General features: G+C 37.0%; 1 protein-coding gene across 1 annotated transcript; it reads left to right on the top strand.

Annotated features, from left to right (window-relative positions):
- Positions 1-18,137: 18,137 nt before the first annotated feature.
- Positions 18,138-19,037, top strand: Tas2r16 (taste 2 receptor member 16). Its single transcript, XM_048450935.3, has one exon. It carries the CDS (start codon positions 18,138-18,140, stop codon positions 19,035-19,037), a length of 900 nt encoding a protein of 299 aa, XP_048306892.3.
- The last annotated feature ends 2,123 nt before the right edge of the window (positions 19,038-21,160 follow it).

The following is a 21,160-nucleotide window of genomic DNA, read 5'->3' as shown; positions in this document are numbered from 1 at the left end:
TTGTTAACTTGTCGAGCCAGAGATATTATGAGTAGGTTTAGGAAAGAAAGGTATTAGAAGGCCTCATTAGCAATTTGCCTTGGTAAACCACTGGAGAGGTTTGTGTGAAGGAATAACACTGGGTTTTGAGATCAGAGGTGCTAGGAGTTTGTTCCAGGACAGTCAGAAGTTACTTGTGTATTTTAAACATCTCTATCTGGAAGGAGTGGGATGAGGAATATGAAAGAAAGAACTGAAGGTTACTGAAGGAGGTGGGTAAGGCTAATGATTTCCTAATGATAGAAAAATATATCATTAATATATCTGTGACAATGAATTGAATGTAAAAAAGTCCCACAATTTTAATAGATGACATATGTTACCTAGAAGAATAAGTTGTTGAATAATATTCTAAAATATAGTAGAATATTCATTAAATTTCATTTCAAATGCAAATATTCGAGGCAAAAATCAATTCATTTTCTCCCAAAGTACAAAGTAGAAGAGAGATGACTTGGCTTTCAATCCTTGACTATCACTTGTGGGTTAGAAGGCTCCCTTATCCAAGACTCCAAAAGGGGCAATAGGTGTGCAATTAGAGCTTCCTTTTTTAGAGGGCTTTGGTTTTGATTAAGTTCAATAATATTTTCAAGGTCAAGTTAAATTGTGAGCCAACAAAAACTTAAATTGGAACTCAAGTTTCAATAAATCAACATCTCCATGTAAATTTGGGGCTTTAAATAATATTTTCCCTCTCCTACGTCAACATGTTTATGTCATAAATGACAGGCTGCGTGGATTTTTTGCTCTGTGTAGATGGAAATGTATGACTAGAAAGATGTTACTAACTCCATATTCCCAAGAGTTTAAGGGCCTATGATTTGATGGATTCCAAGACTTAAGCTGAGAACTAGAGATTTATGTCTTCCAGCTCTTACAGTGAGAGACTTATTAACTCTGGAGCTCAATTCAGTTCTAGGAAGAACCCTAGCTCACCAGCAGGCCAATATTTAGTGGTTTCCTGGAAATGTTGACAGCAGCAAGGATTGACTTGGTTGCAGTCCCCGAGTTTGGGAGTCAGGGTCCTTGACTCCTAACTGAACAACAGCCAGCACTGGCATCAGTCAGCACTATCTAGTGTTGTCACTCAAGAATCTGGACAAAGGACTCCCAGCTTTCAATGCTTGGTAGCTCCCTGAAAACCTTACAAGAACCAAAACCCAACAAGGTTCTCCTAACCTTGACCTTTTATGGTTTATGTGTAGACAGAAGTTTCTGTCTGGTCTGGTCCCACAGTCATTCAGTTCCAAAGAAACACACAGAGGCTTGTATTAGTTATAAACTGTTCAGCCTGTTGGCTCAGGCTTATTTTTAACTAGCTCTTACATCTTAAGTTAGCCCCAAATTCTTATCTATGCTTAGCCACATGGCTTGGTTCCTCTTCTCTGTGCATCTCTCTCATCTTGCTTTCTCTGTGCCTGGTGATGGCTCTGTCTCTGTCTTTTCTCTTCCCAGAATTCTGCTAGTCTGGTTGCCCCCCTTATACTTCCTGACTGGCTACTGGCCAATCAGTGTTTCATTAAACTAATACAAGTGTCAAAGCTTTACAGTGTACAAGAGCCTTGTTCCGCAACATTTTTGCTTTAGAAATCTGAGTTCCCCAATGTCTCTTTACCTTCTTAGACCTTGATCATCTCATATATCATAGTTTTTCCCACATTTTAATGCATAAAAAAGTAGAAACCAATGCAAAGAAATAGAAAATGGCCAGCTCTAAATTTTGCATATATATGTGCTACTTGTATGTATATATAAGTGTGTTATTTGTATCTATGTGTGTATATAAATATATATATACACTCATATGTACTGAGCAAATAGTTTCTCATTATTTAAGAATATATATAAATATATATACTTATCTTTATACACATGCTGTAGGAAGTCCTACAGCCAGTAGTTACCTGCCCACTGGGGCGTGACCTCTTATATTATGTTTGCCAATGTAGAGCATGTGTCCAGCCTCTTTTCTGACTGAGGATTCAGTTTCTGTTCTTCATTTTAGCAGAAGATTCTGATTTGTGAATCTACCCCTAAATAAATAATCGTCTATTTTTCTCAATTCTGAGCTAGTGTGGGATATCTTTTAAGTGTCCTTCACCATACACATTTGTATGTACACATACATTTATTTTTAGCAATAATTAAAGAAAAATAGACTTCTAAGAGAGTAAGGGGGTACCTAGAGGATTTTGAAGGAAGAAAGTGTTAATGGCAATTATAATCTCAAAATATAAAATAATTATTTAAAAAATAAAGAAACATAAAAGTATTTTCTAGTCATAGGCAGAAATAATAATAATTAAACTGTCTCTGTAAAAGGAGTGATCTTAGATAAATTTTAAAAAAGACTTTAAAACAAATAACTGTCTAAAATGCTTCAAGAACAAGATAAAGCTAAAATGAAAGACAAGAAAACAACGTACAAACAAACTAGAAACAGTAGGGAGAAGGAATTTGTAAAAAAAAAAAAGAATGTATAGAAACTTTTGGAGTTGAAAAGTTGAATTGAAAATTTAAAATTCAATCAAATTATTCAAATATAGATTTAAGCAGATATGAGAAAGCATTAGTGAACTTGAAAGCAACATAATAAAAATTCCTATGTCTGAGAAATAGAAAGAGAAGCAAAGTTGAAGAGAAACATGCAGAGCCTAAGAGACCAATAGAGCACCAGTGAGTAGACCAGAGCATGATGTGGGCTTCTAAAAGGAGAAACAACGATGGTCAAAACTTCCTAAATGTTGGGAAAGATGTGATACTCAGGATACTCAAAAGTCCCGACCAAGATGACTCTTGAAAGAAGGATTACAAATGATCACATGGGAGGTTTTTATTCATACCACCAGGAGATTTGTCACCAGAAATAGTAACAAGTGTCAACCAAAAATCTCATATCCTTCCTACTATCACTAAAAAGTGGACAGTATAGACAACTCCAGGTAGAGAAAACTCAAGGCAGTTTGATATTAAACATTTCCTACAAGAAATGTGGAAAGTCCTGCAAGGTGAGATAAGAGGAACCTGAAGAGTAACTTAAAACAGTATATATTTTAAAAGGTCTTAATAAAGGTAACTAGATGAACAATTATAAAAGCTATTATTATTATTATTGGAAAATGTGTTCTAACCACAGGAAAGAGCTATGGATCATATATCACAAAGGGTCTACCTCCATTGTCATGTTTCTTCCCTATAGGTCCCACCTCCCACAAATCATACTTTCTCTAAAAATAATGCCTGTAGTTGAGAAATCATCATTTAAACCAAGAGCCTGTTGGGGACATTTAATTTTCAAACATAACATCCACAACAGTGTCATCATACATTTTTAAGGTATGAGTTTTACATAATAGATTGTATTTTAGGTCAGAAATTAAGTCCCAATGGCTTTTTAAAAAGCAATCGTTTTACAAAGTATCATTTCTGATCGCAATGGGATTCAATTAGAAATCAACAACAGAAGTGAAACTGGAAGATTCATTAATCTTTGGAAATTCAATAATGGGCTTTTAAATAGCTAATATATCAAAGACAAAATTCTCAAACTAAATTAGAAAATATTTGGAAATAAATGACAATGAAAATACAGCATGTCAAAATTCCAGAGAAAGTGATAGCAGCGAGAGAGAAACTTGCATCTCTACACACTTATATTAGATACATATAACACTTGTGTGTACATGCATGCAGGCGTGTGTGCTTGCGTGTGTGTGTGTATGTGTGTTTATGTGATAGCACACCTCTCTAGTCCTGGCACTTGAGAGGTAAAAACAAGGCTATTAAGAGCTTAATGTCAGTGTGGTGTACAAAGTGAGACCCCGTCTCTGAGAGAAGAGGGGGGAAAGGAGAAAGAGAGAAAGAGAGTGGTTTAGAAGGCTTCACATTGACAACCTTTGTAGACACTGAAACAAAACTCCAGCTAAGTACTATCAAGACAACTTTAGCAGCAAAGCCAAAGGAAGTATAGAATACCTGTTGTTGATATTTGTTACTAAAAGTCCATGTTGGTTTCACCACTGAAGATTAACTATTGCAAAGGGATAGATGAAGAAAAAGAAGCACATGATCCGCTCTGATTTGGAAATTTTATTTGATAGAAATCATTTGCTTTCATGATAAAACCACCCTTTCTTGGTTTGAACGTAAATTTACCCTACAGGTTCATGTGCCTGAACACCTGATTCTTAACTGGAGGCCCTGATTGAGTTGTGGAACCTTTTGGAGACAGAGCTTCACTGTAGGAAGAGGGTTACCAGGGTTGACCTTCAGAGATAAGGTGGCCAGACTCCCTCCGACCCCTGCCACCATACCTTCCCCAGCTTGATGGAATGTATCCACTCACACGATTAGCCAGAATGAACTCCTTCATTAAGCTGCGTCTTGTCAGGTGTTTTGCAACAGCAAGAGAAAAGTAAGAAGCAAATTTGATACAAAGATGTAGAATCGTATCTGTGGTGATTCTTCCCAAGATACCCTAACATCGTCGCAATCTCTATCAAAATTCTAAAGCCCTTTTCTGCAGAAATTTTAAAAACCCACCCTAAAATTAATCGGGAGTCTTCAAAAATTCTGGGAATGCTAGTGTGGTGGATTGAAAGAAAATGATCCCCATAGGTTCATAGGAAATGGCACTATTAAAAGGTGTGGCCTTGTTAGAGGAGTATATCCCTGCAAGTTGGTTTGATGGTTCAGATAGTCAGTCAGGCCCAGTGTCACTCTCTCTTCCTGTTTCCTGCAGATCTGAATGTAGAACCTAAGCTACCTCTTCAGCACTGTGTCTACCTGCATGCCTCCATTTTTCCCGCCATGGCAATAATGGACTCAACCTCTGAACTGTACGTCAGCCCCAGTTAAATATTTTCCTTTATAAGAGTTGCTGTGGTCTTGGCATCTCTTCACAGAAATAAAAATCCTAAGACAACTAGCATGGGAATAAAGATTTCATTTTTACAAAACACTAAGTGGCTAGCTAACCTCTCTGTCCACACCACCTTATTCTTCCATATTGAAGACTGAACTTTTTCCTGCTATCTAACACAGAGAAGACAAACAAGCGTGAATCTTGCTAAACCTACAGCCACACCATAAAAACCTGGGAGAAGATATTAAAAGTGCTACACTTGTGTAATGTACTGATGCCATGATATCACATCTGTATAAGAGTAACTGAATTAATTTCAGTCTTTTGCACTTAATATCTTTCTCCTAATATATATTAAAGAAGGGTAGAAGAGATGAAATTGCAAGCATATATCTATATGAAAACAGGAAGGGATATAAAAATCAATGAATATTTATGCGACACTGAGTCATAGTAAGAATATGTTATTGACTTAATATAGTGTTTCTACATCTGTATTTTTTCTACTTGCTCATTGTCTCTTTGCCAGTATAATACTTGCTCAATATTTTATTTACATGCAAACTAAAGTTGGGAATGTATTTTATCAGTATTTTCTTTTAAGTTGTGGATTTGTTAATTGATTAAAAATCACATTTTTGCTGTTTTTATGTTGTATATTTTCTGATAATTCTTTTTGCATAGAAAAGAAATATTCTTATACTTTGTGTTGCAAGGAACAGCTTGTTCATCCTGGTCACCCAAAACCAAAAACATACAGAAACTATATTAATTAAAACACTGCTTGGTTCATTAGCTCTAGCTTCTAATTGACTAACTCTTACATTAATTTAACCCATTTCTATTAATCTGTGTATTGCCACATGGCTATGGCTTACTGGCAAGATTTTAACCAGTGTCCATCTCAGGCGGAGGATCCATGGCTTCCCTATGACTGCCCTTCTTTCTCCCAGCATTCAGTTCCATCCTCCCTACCTACCTAATTTCTGCCCTACCAACAGGCCAGGGCAGTTTCTTTATTCATTAACCAATGTAAGCATCACATAGACAGAAGGACCTCCCACACCATACTTAGAGTGCCCAAATATTGGCAGGATTATTTCAGATTTTTAGATTTTTAAATACTGCTATATCCCTTTCATTACATTTATACTCATTTTTTAAAATTCTATATTCCTGTCAGAATAAGTTTATCAATGACTTTTGTAACTTTCCATCATATTCCTACATCCATTTGGAACAAGGGAATTTTAAAGAAGAAAAAGTCAGACTCCAGCATGTCCTGCCTGAACTGTAGCCAACTTCTTCACTGGTATAAGAGGGCAAACACTGAGCCCACTTCTCTATCCATGGACTTATAGCTTTCATGGCATTTGGAAACTATTTTTGATTCTTTTAGTATTCAAAATTAATCTTACTCTCATTTTTAAATTTTGTCTGAGGGCTGGAGATGTGGTCAATCAGTGATGTGCTAAAATGCATGTGAGCAAGTGTAAAGCCCTGGCATCAGTTACGCACCATCTACTGAAAAGACAGGTGTAGGGGCTCAAATACTGAGGGGACCTAAGAGATGAATGAACAGCCACATGGTAGGATGCCCAACTCTTTAGGACCTCCGCAACAGAATAAAACTCCAGGCCCCTTCCCCAGCTCTCGAAACGTTTCTGGCCAGCCAGAAGGGAGTTTCCTGCAGCTAGGCTCCCCCCAAACCCAAATCCATCCACTGGACTCCCCAAGTTACTAACCACACCACACCTAAGAGCTGAGAGCTGGTTATACTAGTGAGGGGACCAAGAGTGGGCTTAAACACTGAAGGAATTTAGAGAGAGGACCAAGAGAAAAAACCAGGAGAGAAGACCAAAAGACCAGGCATATAGAGACCTCAAGAGGTTTTCTGAGACAGACATTGACAGTGCATAGCAAATAAAAAAAAACTCCCAAATACTCAGACAGCCATAGCAAGGATTGGACCAAGACGCAAAGACATTGTCAGATTCATTTGAAGGAAGAAATGGGTAGGTGCCAATGCAAGAATTTTTTCAACAACCTAAAAAGCAAAATGGTAACACCAGACTCATTGATGACACATCAGGAAGACTTGATCATCCTAAACCAGAAAAAGTAGAAGAAAACGACTTTAAGTATAACTTTATGAAAATTATGGAGAACTTTAAAGAGGAGGTGAAAAACTCCCTTAAAGAAATGAAAGAGAAAACAAACAAAAAATTGGAAAAAATTAATAAATCTTTCAAAGAAACTCAAGAAAACCAAGAGAAAACAATCAAACCAGTGAAGAAAACAGTTCCAGACTTGAAGACTGAAATAGAAGTAATAAAAAACCCCCACAAACTAAGGGAATTCTGGACATGGAAAATTTGGATAAATGAATAAAAACTGCAGAGACAAGTATAACCAACAGAATACAAGAGATAGAAGAAAGAATCTCAGGTGCTGAAGATACTATAGAGAAAATAGACTCATTAGACACATTGGTCAAAAAAAAATCCTTTAAATCCAACAAATTCTTAACACAAAACATTCAGGAAAAGACCAAACCTAAGAATAATAGGGGTAGAAGAAGGAGAACTCCAGCTCAAAGGCACAGAAAATATATTCAACAAAATTATAGAAGAAAACTTTCCCAACCTAAAGAAGGATATCCTTATGAAGGTACAAGAGGCTTACAGAACACCAAATAGACTGGATTAAAAAAAAATTCCCTAGCTATATAATAATCAAAACACAAAGCATATAGAATAAAGAAAGAATATTAAGAACTACAAAGGAAAATGGTCAAGTAATATATAAAGTAAATCTATCAGAATTACACCCAACTTCTTAATGAAAACCATGAAAGCCAAAAGGTCCCGGATAAATGTTCTGCAGACACTAAGAGACCACAGATGCAATCCCAGACTACTATACCCAGCAAAGCTGGCATTCACCATCGATGGAGAAAACAAGATATTTCATGAAAAAAAAACAGATCTAAACAATACATATCCACAAACCCAGCCTTACAGAAAGTACTAGAAGGAAAACCCGAATCCAAGGAAGCTAAACTACACCCACAAAAACACAGACTTCTGATAACCCCCCCACCAGCATAACCCAAATAAGGAAAACACACAAACACTACTATTGAAAAATAATCAGAGTGAACAACCACTGATCATTAATATCATTTAATATCAATGGACTCAATGCACCTATAAAAAGACACAGGCTAAGAGAATGGATATGAAAACAGAATCTTGCCTTCTACTGTTTACAAGAAACACATCTCAACCTCAAGGACAGACACTACCTCAGAGTAAAGGGTTGGGACAAGGTTTTCCAATCAAATGGACCTAAGAAACAAGCAAGTGTAACTATCCTAGTATCTAACAAAATTGATTTCAAACTAGAAATATATCAGAAGAGATGAAGGACACTTTATACTCATAACATTAACAATTAATCAAGATGAAGTCTCAATCCTGAATCTATGCCCCAAATACAAGAGCACCTCCATATGTAAAGAAACATTACTAAAGCTTAAATCATACATCAAACCCCACATACTAATAGTAGGAGACTTCAACACTCCACTCTTGCCAATGGACTGATCAATCAGACAGAAACTTAACAGAAAAATAAAAGAACTAACAGATGTCATGAATCAAATGAACTTAACAGACATCTATAGAACATTCTACCCAAACACAAAAGAATACACCTTCTCAGCATCTCATGGAACCTTCTTGGAATTGATCACATACTCAGCAACAAAGCAAACCTCCACATATACAAAAAGAATTTGGAATAATCCCCTGTGATTTATCAGATCACCAAGGACTAAAATTAGAATTTAACAACAATACTACTTTCAGAAAGCCTACAAACTCACGGAAATTAAACAGTCAACTAATGAACCACCCCTGGGTCAATGAAGAAATAAAGGAAGAAATAAAGACAGAAATAAAGTCTTCCTTGAATTCAACAAAAATGAAGGCACAACATACCCAAAACTATGGGACACCATGAAAGCAGTGCTAAAGAGAAAATTCATAGTACTAAGTGCCCACATAAAGAAAATGGAGAAAGCTCACATTAGTGATTTAACAGCACACCTGAAAGCTCTAGAACAAAAAGATGCAGATGCACCCAGGAAGTGTAGAAGACAGGAAATAATCCAATTGAGGGCTGAAATCAACAAAATAGAAGCAAAGAAAACAATACAAAAAAATCAATAAGACAAAGAGCTGGTTCTTTGAGGAAATCAACAAGATTGACAAGCCCTTATCCAAATTAATCAAAAGGCAGAAATAAAACACACATTAGAGTTTTACTCAGTGGTAAAAAACAATGACATCTTGAATTTTGCATGCAAATGGATGGAAATAGAAAACGCTTTACTGAGTGAGGTAAGCCAGACCCAAAAAGAGGAATATGGTATGTATTCACTCATAAGTGGATTCTAACCATAATTAAAGGTCTTTGAGCCTATTATTCGTGATCCTAGAGAAGCTAAATAAGAAGGTGAAATAAAACATTCAAATTAATAAACTTATAAGTGAAAAGGAGGACATAACAACAGACACTGAGGAAATTCATAGAATCATTAGGTCTTATTACAAAAGCCTGTATTTCACAAAATTAGAAAATGTAAAATTAATAAATAGTTTTTAGATAAATACCATGTACCAAAATTAAATAAAGACCAGGTGAGCAATTTAAATAGACCTATAAGCTGAGAAGAAATAGAAGCTGTCATCAAAAACCTCCCAACCAAAAAAAGCCCAGGGTTGGGTGGTTTTAGTGCATAATTCTACCAGAACTTCCAAAAAGAGCTAAATCTCCTCAAAGTTTTCCACATATTAGAAACAGAAGGAGCATTGTCAAACTCTTTTTATGCAGCTACAGTTATTCTAACACCGAAACCACACAAAGACTCAACCAAGAAAGAGAATTACAGACCAATCTCATTCATGAACATGGATGCAAACATTCTAAATAAAATACTGGCAAACCAAATCCAAAAACACATCAAAAATTTATCCATCATGATCAAGTAGGCTTTATCTCAGAGATGCAGCAAAAATCTATCAATGTAATCCATCATATAAAAAAACTGAAAGAAAAAAAACTATATAATCCTTTCATTAGAAGCTGGAAAGGCATTTGACAAAATCTAACACCCCGTCACGATAAAGGTCTTGGAGAGATCAGGGATACAAAGAACATATGTAAATATAATAAAAGCAATATACAGCAAGCTGAAAGCTAACATCAAATTAAATAGAGAGAAACTCAAAGCGATTTCACTAAAGTCAGGAACAAAACAAGGCTGTCCACTCTCTCCATATCTCTTCAACATAGTTCTTGAAGTTTTAGCAATAATATGAAGATAACAGAAGGAGATCGAGGCTGTTCAGATTGGAAAGGAAGAAGTCAAATTTTTGTTATTTGCAGATGATATAATAGTATACATAAGTGTCCCCCAAAACTCTACCAGTGATCTACTACAGCTGATAAATACCTTCAGTGAAGTGGCAGGATACAAGATCAACTCAAAAAAAAAAGCAGTAGCCGTCCTATACACAAATGATAAAGAAGCTGAGATGGAATAAGAAAAACATCACCTTTCACAATAGCCACAAATAACATAAAATTTCTTGGGTTAACATGAACCAAGGAAGTGAAAGGCCTAGTTGATAAGAACTTTAAGTCTAGAAGAAAGAAGTTGAGGAAGATACCAGAAAATGGAAAGATCGCCCATGCTCTTGGATTGGTAGGATCAACATAATAAAAAATGGCAATCCTACCAAAAGCAATCTATAGACTCAATGAAATCCCCATCAAAATCCCAACACAATTCTTCACAAAACTTGAAAGAACAGTAATCAACTCCATATGGAAAAACAAAAAACCCAGGATAGCCAAAATAATCCTATACAATAATTCCAGTTCCAGGGGATCCAACACCTTCTTCTGGACATATATGGCTCACAAAAATTCATGCAAGTAAAACACCCATACACTTATAAACATTTTTATAATGTAAGAAATAGTAGTGAATGTCTGTAATCCCAGCATTTGAGGGAGTGGTACACAAGCAAGACTGCCACTGGATCTCACTGGCCATACACTCTAGGTGAATCAACTATCTCGGTGTTCAGTGAAGAGATCCTATCTCAAAGAGTAAGAGGAAAAGCTATAGGTGACACCCAATATTGACCTCTGACCTCCACAAACATACACATAAATAAATAAATGTGCACACCACATGCATTTACACATATCACACAAACACACAAAATGAACAAATATATTTTGGTTAGTTAGAACAGTTCTAGGTTTGTAGTGAGGTTGAATAGAAATTATCTAGAATGTGTGCATTTCCGAGATGCAGCTGCCGTTGTCAGGAACCTCTGTCATGGTGAAGTATTGTCACACTTGATTAATATTATCTGTCACACTCTTGTGCCCCTAAGTCCATATATTACATTACATTCAAATGATGTTATACATTCTCTGGGTTTTGACAATGAATAGTAACATTTATCAACCAATACTGTATCACACAGTTTAATTGCCCCAAACAGTGTTCTGTGCTCTGCTAGTCCCTCATGACCACTAATAATTGCTTTCCTATTTTCATAGGTATCCTTTTTCATGAAGTCACCCAGTTGCATTACATAGTGTGTGGTCTTTCAAATTAGCTTCTTGGACTTAGAAATATACTCTTAGGATCCTGCCTTGTCTTTTCAAGACCTAGGATTTCTGGATCCCTAGAGCACTAAATTATAACCCCTTGTCAGTTTAGCACAGTTTATATACACACTTACTTAATGAACATACAATTTTAAAAGATCTTAAAGGTATTTCTTGTCTCTCCCCTCTTCTCATCTCTTTCAGGGATTCTAATTATGCATATATTACCTACTTGAAGCCACAACTCTGCTCTATCTTTTTATATTGACGTTTTCATGCAGTCTGGTCTTTGTCTCAGATAGTTTTTATTGATACTTGTTCAAGTTTAGTAATCCTTTTGTTCACAGATTTAATTTACTTGTTATTTTATCTAACCAATCTGTGCAGTTCCTGTTTTATCCTTTTCCTCCTTCATAAAGCCCAACATGTCCTCAGGTAGATCCTGCTGGGATACGACTGCTGTCATTAGCCCATCTACGAGGGCTACGTTGGTTGTTTTACAAGGTAAACACATCGGTATCTTCTAGCACAGGAGGTGCTTTGTCTGTTACAGAAAATGGTTGGGCAACTCAAAAAGCTCTGTGTGCTCACAGGGTCTATGTAGGCAAAATCATGGGAGCAGACACTCAGCTGTCCTCCAGTTGTGACTATCAAAAGTTATCCAGCCATGGTCACGGCTTCACACAATTTCAATGGGTAGCATAGAAATACTCAGGGTCTCTGCTTGGCTAGTCATCAAATCTCTCTTTTGCTGCCCAGTGGCTCTTCTACCCTGAGATAAAGGTCTAATTACAAGGTACTCAAAGTAGTTCTGTCTCTTACTTAACCTTAGCCTTTAACTGCCCCCCCCCAACTAGATTATCCCCATTTTATCAAATCTACTTTTATTTACATGTTTAAAAATGACTCCCTCCCCTTTCAGTAAGTAATTAATATATCTGTTTCCTTGTAGCTGTTTCCACTTCAACTTTTTTCTTTGGTACTTCCCACGTGATTATTTTGTCTATCATTGTTTCTGACAGCTCTTCTAAGACAGTTTTTAACACGTCATGTTAATTTGTTATAACTGACCCAACAAAGTGCCAGAGATTCTGTAGATTACACAACAGAAGTTTATTCTTCTCAGTGCTGAAGGTTGGAATTACAAGATAAAGTATAAACAAAGTGGCGTTCTTAAGACCTTCTTCTCCCTGAGAGCCATTTTCTGGGATCTAGTCTCTCTACAGGAGTGTGTCTTTGTCTGGATTTTCTCTTTTTATGAAGATATTAGTCATATTTATTCTGGGCTTAATCAAAGTGATTTATTTTAACTTAATATATTATTTTCAAAGAGTCTATGTAGTGAATGGGTAAGACTCCAACATAAAATCTTTAAAAGGAAGTCTAAATCTGTAATGCATGCTTACCAATAAACTCTACATTGCTAAAATCTAACAGTTAATTTTCAGTGAATACAAGAGTGTATCAATCCATCACATTGGATACAACTGATAACTGTGACTTCTCCAAAATACTTTCTTCAGTTTGGTCTTTCTGCTACCTGCTTCTCTGATTTCCTTTGCCAGTTCCTCCTCAATGTGACCTCTAAGGGTTGGAGTATTACTGTACTTAGGCCTCAGAACTTCTTCATACTCATTCTTTAGTCATGGAGCTGTAAATTTTAGGTAACATCTATTAAGTGATTAATAGTCTTAAATTTATACGAAAACCCAGACTCTTAAATTCTTGAATTCTTGATATGTGTATCCAGTTACCACACATTTCTCTAAGATGATGTTTAAAGGAGACGTTCCTTGCTTAGTTTGTACAGATCCCTCCTTTCTCTCCAGGCATTTATTATGACAGTCTGACTTTTAAAAGAATTATCGTAAATATTTGCTAAATGAATAAGTGATCATAGTTACAACCTGCGTAGTTGATCTTCATGGAGGAAATTTTCTCAAATGTGACTTGGACCATGGCCTGCTAAATTGATTTTGTTTGCACTACTACTCTATCAAACAGGATAAAAGAAGAGAGTGCAATCCTTTGTTCCCAGCAAAATTGCTTATATGATTTCTCTAATTAAACCTAAAGTTCAGTCTTTTAAAGAAGAAACATGAATAAATTGGCAATGTAGGAATCATGAGAGCAGGTAGAAGGAGAGGGAGAGGAAGAGGGGGGAGCAGAGAAAAATACATAGTTCAATAAAAACAATAAAACAAGAAACTTGAAAACCGAATCTCTGGTATCTAGACTTTGTAAACTAAGTTTCTGCCAATGTGGCGTGTAGCCTGAATGTGGTTGTTTCTTTATTGATGGTAGAAGCAATCCTTAACTCTCTTGGTCCAAACCCTATCTAGGTCCACTGAAAGGTGTAATGTTAGCATTAAATTCTTGTTCCTGTATTTCCTATAATTTTCAATTTTCCAGTTGACTGTGTACATGCTCCCAGAGTTACAGGAATGCATCCACTCAATATGTTGGAGACTAAACAAATTAGTAATGTGGATTTTTATTTAAAGGATGAGATAGGAAGCAAAATGAAAGCTGACTCCTTTGGGGCTTTGCAGGTAGGTAGCAGAATTAGGAAAGGAAGGGAGACTGTTCCCCTTGCTGTCTTTGTACCTATTTGTCTTTCACTTCCTTCAAGATCTTCTTTTCAGTAGCAAACCTTTTGGAAGGCCACATGAAAACAATGACTTCTGATTGGTAGTGCTGCTGTTAACAAAGGTTACTAAACGTAAATATCTACAAATGAAAGCGAATGTGCCAGTCTTTGATGACTCCCCATGGGAGGCCTTATACTTTCTGAGGAGTGAATGGGGTGGGTTGGGGGGGGGGAATGGGGAGCAAGAGGGGATGGAGAGGGAACTATGATTGGTATGTAAAACAAATTAAAGAAAACAGCTTTCCAACTACAACTACAACAACAAATCACCAGGAGAAGCATGGATGCATGACAGCAGCTTCTGCTTCTTAACCCTCTCTTGACCAAAAATTACTTTTATAAATTACTTTTATAAAAACTCACAGCTGGGAAGAATAATTTAGCAGACAGTTACATAAATTCCAGTTTTAAAGATCGAAAATAAAAGATAATTCATAGACTAACGAAAAAAAGGCGAAAAACAAAAAGCTAACAACTAAGTAATAGTACAATTTGGCTAACTAGGTTTTTATATTGTTTTCATAGTGAGTGCATCTGTGTGTGTGTGTGTGTGTGTGTGTGTGTGTGTGTGTGTGTCTGTCTGTCTGTCTGTCTGTCTGTCTGTCTGTCCATGGCTCTGTGTGTGTGTGGTGTGCAGATGTGATTGGTTTGTGTACTTCCACTGATTTCCCCTCAACACCAATGCTGTCCTCAGCATCACATGTAATTTAGAATAACACAGGATGAAAAGAAGGATCTCTGTATTTTCAAAGAGGAATATTCCCAAAGAACATCAACAGGCTTCTCTTCTGGGCTCTATCCCCAGAATTGATTTTCATGCCCAGGCGGAATATGCAAAGGAGACATTAAACTAAGTCTGGCATTTAAAAGCTCTCCAGTAAGAGGCAACTTCTGCCAGCAAGAATCAAGTGTAGTAAACTAGTTTGGCAAATAAATGTCTGTGTGGTTTTACAGCATCACATGAATGCACCACGCTTGATCTCTTTCTCAGCTGCTGGCCGCTTATGCAATTTCTAGTCCATTGTGAACATCTCCCTTGTCCCAAATATGCAAGAGTTTCTCTATAACATACAGCATGTACCCAACAATTAATATCTTATTGGTGGGATCAAATTGCTTTTGAGTGTATAACTATAATTTACATTCCTTCCAACTGAAGTTGCTATTACCAAAATTGTCTACTTTGTTTTGGGAATGGGAAGGTTAAAAAGTGTTCTTTTTTTTGAAATATTCTTGGTTATATTGGTTGCCTTCTGTTAACTGAACATTCTTTTCAATTTTCCCATTTTTGGTATTTTACAAAATGAGTATGTGCACACAAGCACACATATATAAAAAAAGAGATTAGTTTTCTAATGAGAGAAAGAGAGAAAGCAAGAAAGGGTGTGGGTTTGTGGGAGGTATGGAGGATCTAGGAGGAGTTGGGGGAGGTGAAACCATAATCAAAATATATTATAAAAAAATCACAATTTTTGATTAAAAAGAGGTTAGTGCCTAGGACTGCGTGAGTCTTGTTTAACAATAGCAAATTCCACAACTGAGTAAAATAATTATACAATACTTACAAATAAGTAACATTAAGTTGCATAAGATGAGACTAGGTTGTACCCTGGGAAACCAGGAGGGACAGCTACAAAACCCCTAGCTGTGTATATTATATTTCTCATAAGGAAAGAGAAGAAACAATTAGGAATCAATCTTGTGGGTCATTGCTGTGTCTAAGAAGTGGAAACAGAACCAGAATGAGCATGCAGTCTGGAGATCTTGCATTCCCATCCATGAACTTGGGAGGCTAGAAAGCTCAATAGGTAGAGGTAAGCTTGACCAACTAAGTTTGATGCACAGAATCCCCATGGTAAACAGAGAAACTCTTGATTCCCACAAATCGCCCTCTGACCTCTCTACATGTAAGTTGTGGCATGAATGCTATACACACAGACATAGACACACACACTGAGCCCTGCCAATTTGTCAGCATTGGATAATGGATAACAATTCTCGGGGATATGGGAAAAGGATACAGATGGGTGTGACAGGAGAAAGAGAGTAAGCCTGAGTTGGTATCACTACAGCAGAGTGAAGAGAGGCGCCCACACAACACAAGAGCCAGTTTTCGAAGTTTGAATCCCAGAGAATATCAACTCGTCCTGTGTCTCAGTCAAACTCTTCCAAAGGGAATATCTTGGAAATTTAGTCTTCACAGCCACATAACAGACATCCCTGTGAGGGAACAGAGTATCAGGTGTTGCTTCACATGAAGGATAGCTATAAAATTTTGGTTTGGACAGAGATTCATTTCTGGTTAAACTCTTGTAGCTATCATCAGTCCTAAAGGCTATGACATGATGTCGCAAACTGAGCAACTTCTGAGAGAGAGACATACAACATCACAATCTTTCTAAGGTCACTGTGTGTAGGAAGGAGCATGCTCAGCAGACCAGTAGATAAAACAGATGTCATTGTTGACGTGGTATATTTCTCTAAAAGCACTTCATATTCTCTCTCCTCTTATGTGTGTGGGAAGGCTATATCTCAATTAATCCCTCCTTTAATTACAAGCTCTCGTTTCATTGTTTCATTTCTTACTTTTGTATTTTATTGAACATGCAAAGGAGATGTTTTCTAATTTTAATTCTATGTGCTGCTGTAAGTTTTGAAAAATTATTGCTTTCCTTTGCACCATTGAGCTCAGTGGACTTTGAAGGTTTATGTGAAACAATTCTAAGTTTCATGTTAGACTACTTCTGCTTTGTCATTCTTAAATAATTAAATGAATATCCAGGTTTGGAATTTATAGAGCCAACAACTTTCACTTCTTCCTCTCACTAGCTACCAATTACTAGAATCTGGCTCATTTTTGAAGCCACTAATTAAATAGTTGGTTTCTATTTGGAGAATTGTCTAGTACCAAGGGAAAATGTATTCCTTCTCAAGCTTTCTTGTATAACTGTAAAAGAATGTCATACATATTTAGAGGTGATATGTTTTACTAGTATTTTGATGGTTCTTTTCCAATTCATCTGGGGAAAGGGACCTAAAGGACCTAGCCAAGAAAGGAGAGACAAAAGTGATATTAATGAAACAAGAACAATTTCCAAAACTATGTAAGATGTGTACTGAAGGCATTAGAACTAGTAGAAGAGTAAAAACAAGAATACTTCATCTCCATTGGCAGGTCAAAGAGGAATGAGTGATGGCTTCCCTGCAATGTCATCTCTGAGTTGGGACATTCAGTAGACAGTTTTGAGATTGACTTTCAACAGATGGGGACACTGAAGGGCCCTAACTTCTAGTAATTATGAGTGGGATTTCAGGTACCCTTTTTGTTTCTCCTCACATTTTGTTGTTAGTGTTCACATCCCCAGCTGTTGAAGGTGCTGGAAAGACAGAGACTCTGAGGATTCCACTAATATGGCTTTTGACCGAATGAAAACATTACCCAGGACATCATTGCGCGATAAAGGATTCATCTTTTCTACTGCTCAAGTTTTACATTCATAAATTTTAAAGACATCATTTAAAGAAGATGGAAAGATCAACAAAGAGTACCTTGAGCAGATAAAGTGGTAAAAGAGAAAAAAAACAGCATGGGTATGTAATAGATTTCTCTTTATAAACATAATCAAATCATCTTAGGGTCAAGAATCCACAACCAAATAATATTTTCATGCATTTCTATGTAAATTCAACCCAACATGCAAACCAAGACAAATCCTGTACATAGGGAAATGACTAGGTCAAAAGAGACTTCAGAGAATTTGCATCCATAAGGAGGTGTTCACTTATACCAAGAGAGTGAGAACACGAGTGGGAAGCCCTTGTTGCAGATTTGGAAATTGGTACAGAACTTCTGAGTCGCTGTCCAGGAAGATCCTTCAGAATAGAAGCATGGTGCCGAATCAAGTCACTACCTTCTCCATCGTCATGTATGTGCTTGAGTCCTTGATAATACTTATACAAAGTGGTACAACTGTTGTAGTGCTGTGCAGAGAGTGGATGAACTTTCAAAGACTGTCACCGGTGGAAATGATTCTCATTAGCCTGGGCATCTCACATTTCTGTCTCCAGTGGGCATCAATGCTGTACAACTTTGGCACCATTTCTAGACCTGCCCTTGTATTTTGGAAGATTTCTGTCATCTGGGAGTTTATGAACTTTTTGACATTCTGGCTAACCAGTTTGCTCTCCGTCTTCTACTGTGCCAAGGTCTCTTCCTTCACCCACCCCATCTTCCACTGGCTGAGGTGGAAAATTTTGGAATTGGTTCCCTGGTTGATATTGGGTACGCTGATAGCTTCTTGTTTGTCAATCATCCCTTCCGTTGTTAAATATCACATTCAGATTGAATTAATTACCCTGGATCATTTACCTAGAAACAGTTCTTTGATTATAAGACTTAAAATGTTTGAACAATATTTTTCTAATCCTCTCAAAATGATTGGTTTTGGTGCGCCCTTCCTCGTGTTCCTGGTTTCTATTATCTTACTCACCGTCTCTCTTGTCCGGCACTGGGAGCAGATGAAAGAGTTTAACACCAACGACTCCAGCATGAAAGCTCAGTCCACTGTTCTGAAGTCTCTTGCTACCTTCTTCATCTTCTTCACCTCCTATTTTCTGACTATAGTAGTCTCCTTTATTGGCACCGTATTTGATAAACAATCCTGGTTCTGGGTCTGTGAAGCTGTCATCTATGGCTTAGTCTGTATTCATTATACTTCACTGATGATGAGCAATCCTACACTGAAAAAAGTACTGTCGATGCAGTTCTGCAGAGCAGAACCTTTCTGAGGCATGAAATACAGTAAAGACTCTAGGGTAAGAAACCTTTGCTTTGTCGCGATCCTTATCTGATAATGAAATGCCTTTCATGCAAGCTTCATTCGCTATCATATCCACAGATGCTTGAATCTGTAAATCCTCACCTGTTTTGCCTGTATTCTGACTCACTCCTTTCCTGTCCTAGTCATACTCCTGGGTTCGTTTTGACTTTTCTCCTGATTACCCTGTCTCCCCTTAGTTTTTGCCATCTCTGAAATATTAAAGATGGGATGTTCTATATATTACAGTCAATATCATTCTCATAGTTGCTGACGGCTTCACATATGAATCCCCCTCCCTGAAAGGAGCTTATTGTCTGTGCACTTAATGTTCACCAGACTAAGCCATTAATTCACCTTCCTAACTTCAGTCTAGAAAAGGAAAATGTCTCACCATTGCCCAAACCTTTTTACACTGCTTCTAGTCCTTCATGCAGAGATTTATACTCCCCTTCTCCTCTCTCCAAATACCATTCCTTTATTCCTTTACAGATCTAACAATTTAATTCTTATTTTGTTTCATCGATCAAGGCACTGTATTCTTCATGAGAATGGTGGGCCATTTATCGCAGTTTAGTCTCATCCTTAATATCTCTAAATATCAATGGTTTCAGTTGGTTAACAACTCATAATTTTTATTGCCTTGATTCTTCTTGTTTCAGCTGTACTGTAGCTTAGAGTGAGCACATGGAAAACTTCCTGCATTGGTTTGTAATTAGTTATTTTAATTTGTTTATGGATTGCTCTATTTAACACAGAGCTCAGAAGCCCTCTTATTTTGCAACACCTGAGAGATGCCAGCTGATATTTTCTGTACTGTACTATTCTATGATTCTAATAATCCAAAGTCCTCCCCAAATCGGTCAAAATATAGGAACCACAGAGTAAACAGTTTTCAAATCACCCACAAGATATCATTCATTGTTCCATATAAATTTTTTTTAACTTTCTCATCTAACAAATATCATACCCTTTTCCTTTACGGGTTCTGGTCTTACTTCACCATATTTTTCTCTTCATTGCTTTGCTTTTCATACTGACTCACTAGGAACCAAATATCTCAGTAGCAACTAAGTTTGGGCCCTGTATGCCTTGGCATCTCTCTATCCCTGGCACTTTCATTGTATTTCTCCTAAACGAAGTCACATGTCTTCCAGCATTCTGGCACCAAGGTAGAGAACATAACTTTCCCATTTTTATACATGGTGGACACATTTGGTGATTTGAACTTCTGGCTCTTTCTTTAGAAGACTGAAACTACTCCTGAAACAAACCATCTGATGGAGAAAGAGAGATGGGTAACTCATGCTTGGTTGTGAAAGCAAAGCTCGGTGTCTGGAAAGAAATGGATCCTCTTTCTCTTGAGTCTGTCACTCTATGTCTTCCATGGTGAATAAAATTTGAAATGAGGACATGAACGTAAGAAACCCTTGAAGACTACTTCCAAAACTGCCACTCAGCCTTTTCCCACAACATCATTGATACTGCATGAATAAGTGAGAAATAACATTGCCCCACTTGAAGAAGGAAGTGTTCCAAGCAATCTGGATACCTCCAGAACTACTGTGGTTCAACTGCAACTGAAGGTGGGATGGACACTGGTGGATTTGGTGACATCTACTGAGCAGAGTCTTACCTGCAGAGATACCGAACAGAGTAAATGCTAACAGTGTGACTACAGCCTCTTAGGAAGGGTTTGTAAGATTTTAGGGACTTGGCCTGTAAGAGTTTGGGATCCGTTCAGAATGGGTTGAGCAAGAGCCAGTGAAACTTGGATTATACCTTTGTTATTTGTATCTATATCCAGAAGGGTCCTTGTATGTTCCAAAATATCAGATAGCTGGAAGAAATAAGAACTGTTCTCTTTACATGAATATAAATAGAGAAAAAGCAAAAGAGCCCACTTGTCTCCACTATCACACACAGAAATGCTATTCCAGGAACTGGGGAGTATTTTTAGTTTTCTCACTATCTTCCTTTGAATAAAGTGCAATGGAAAACTTATCCATGATATATATGAGGTTGGAGTGTTAAAAGCAAATGAAGGGATGAGGAAGTCTGAAAAAAAAATAGAAACAGAAATGGTGCTTGTCC

The sequence above is a fragment of the Myodes glareolus genome, chromosome 25, assembly GCF_982192425.1.
Source record: "Myodes glareolus chromosome 25, mMyoGla1.1, whole genome shotgun sequence".
Taxonomy (NCBI): domain Eukaryota; kingdom Metazoa; phylum Chordata; class Mammalia; order Rodentia; family Cricetidae; genus Myodes; species Myodes glareolus.
Note: the sequence above shows the minus strand (reverse complement) of the source record. Positions and strands in the feature narration are given on the sequence as shown.

Coding starts and splice junctions, on each gene's coding strand:
- Tas2r16 (XM_048450935.3), top strand. CDS start 18,138: ATGGTGCCGAATCAAGTCACTACCTTCTCCATCGTCATGTATGTGCTT.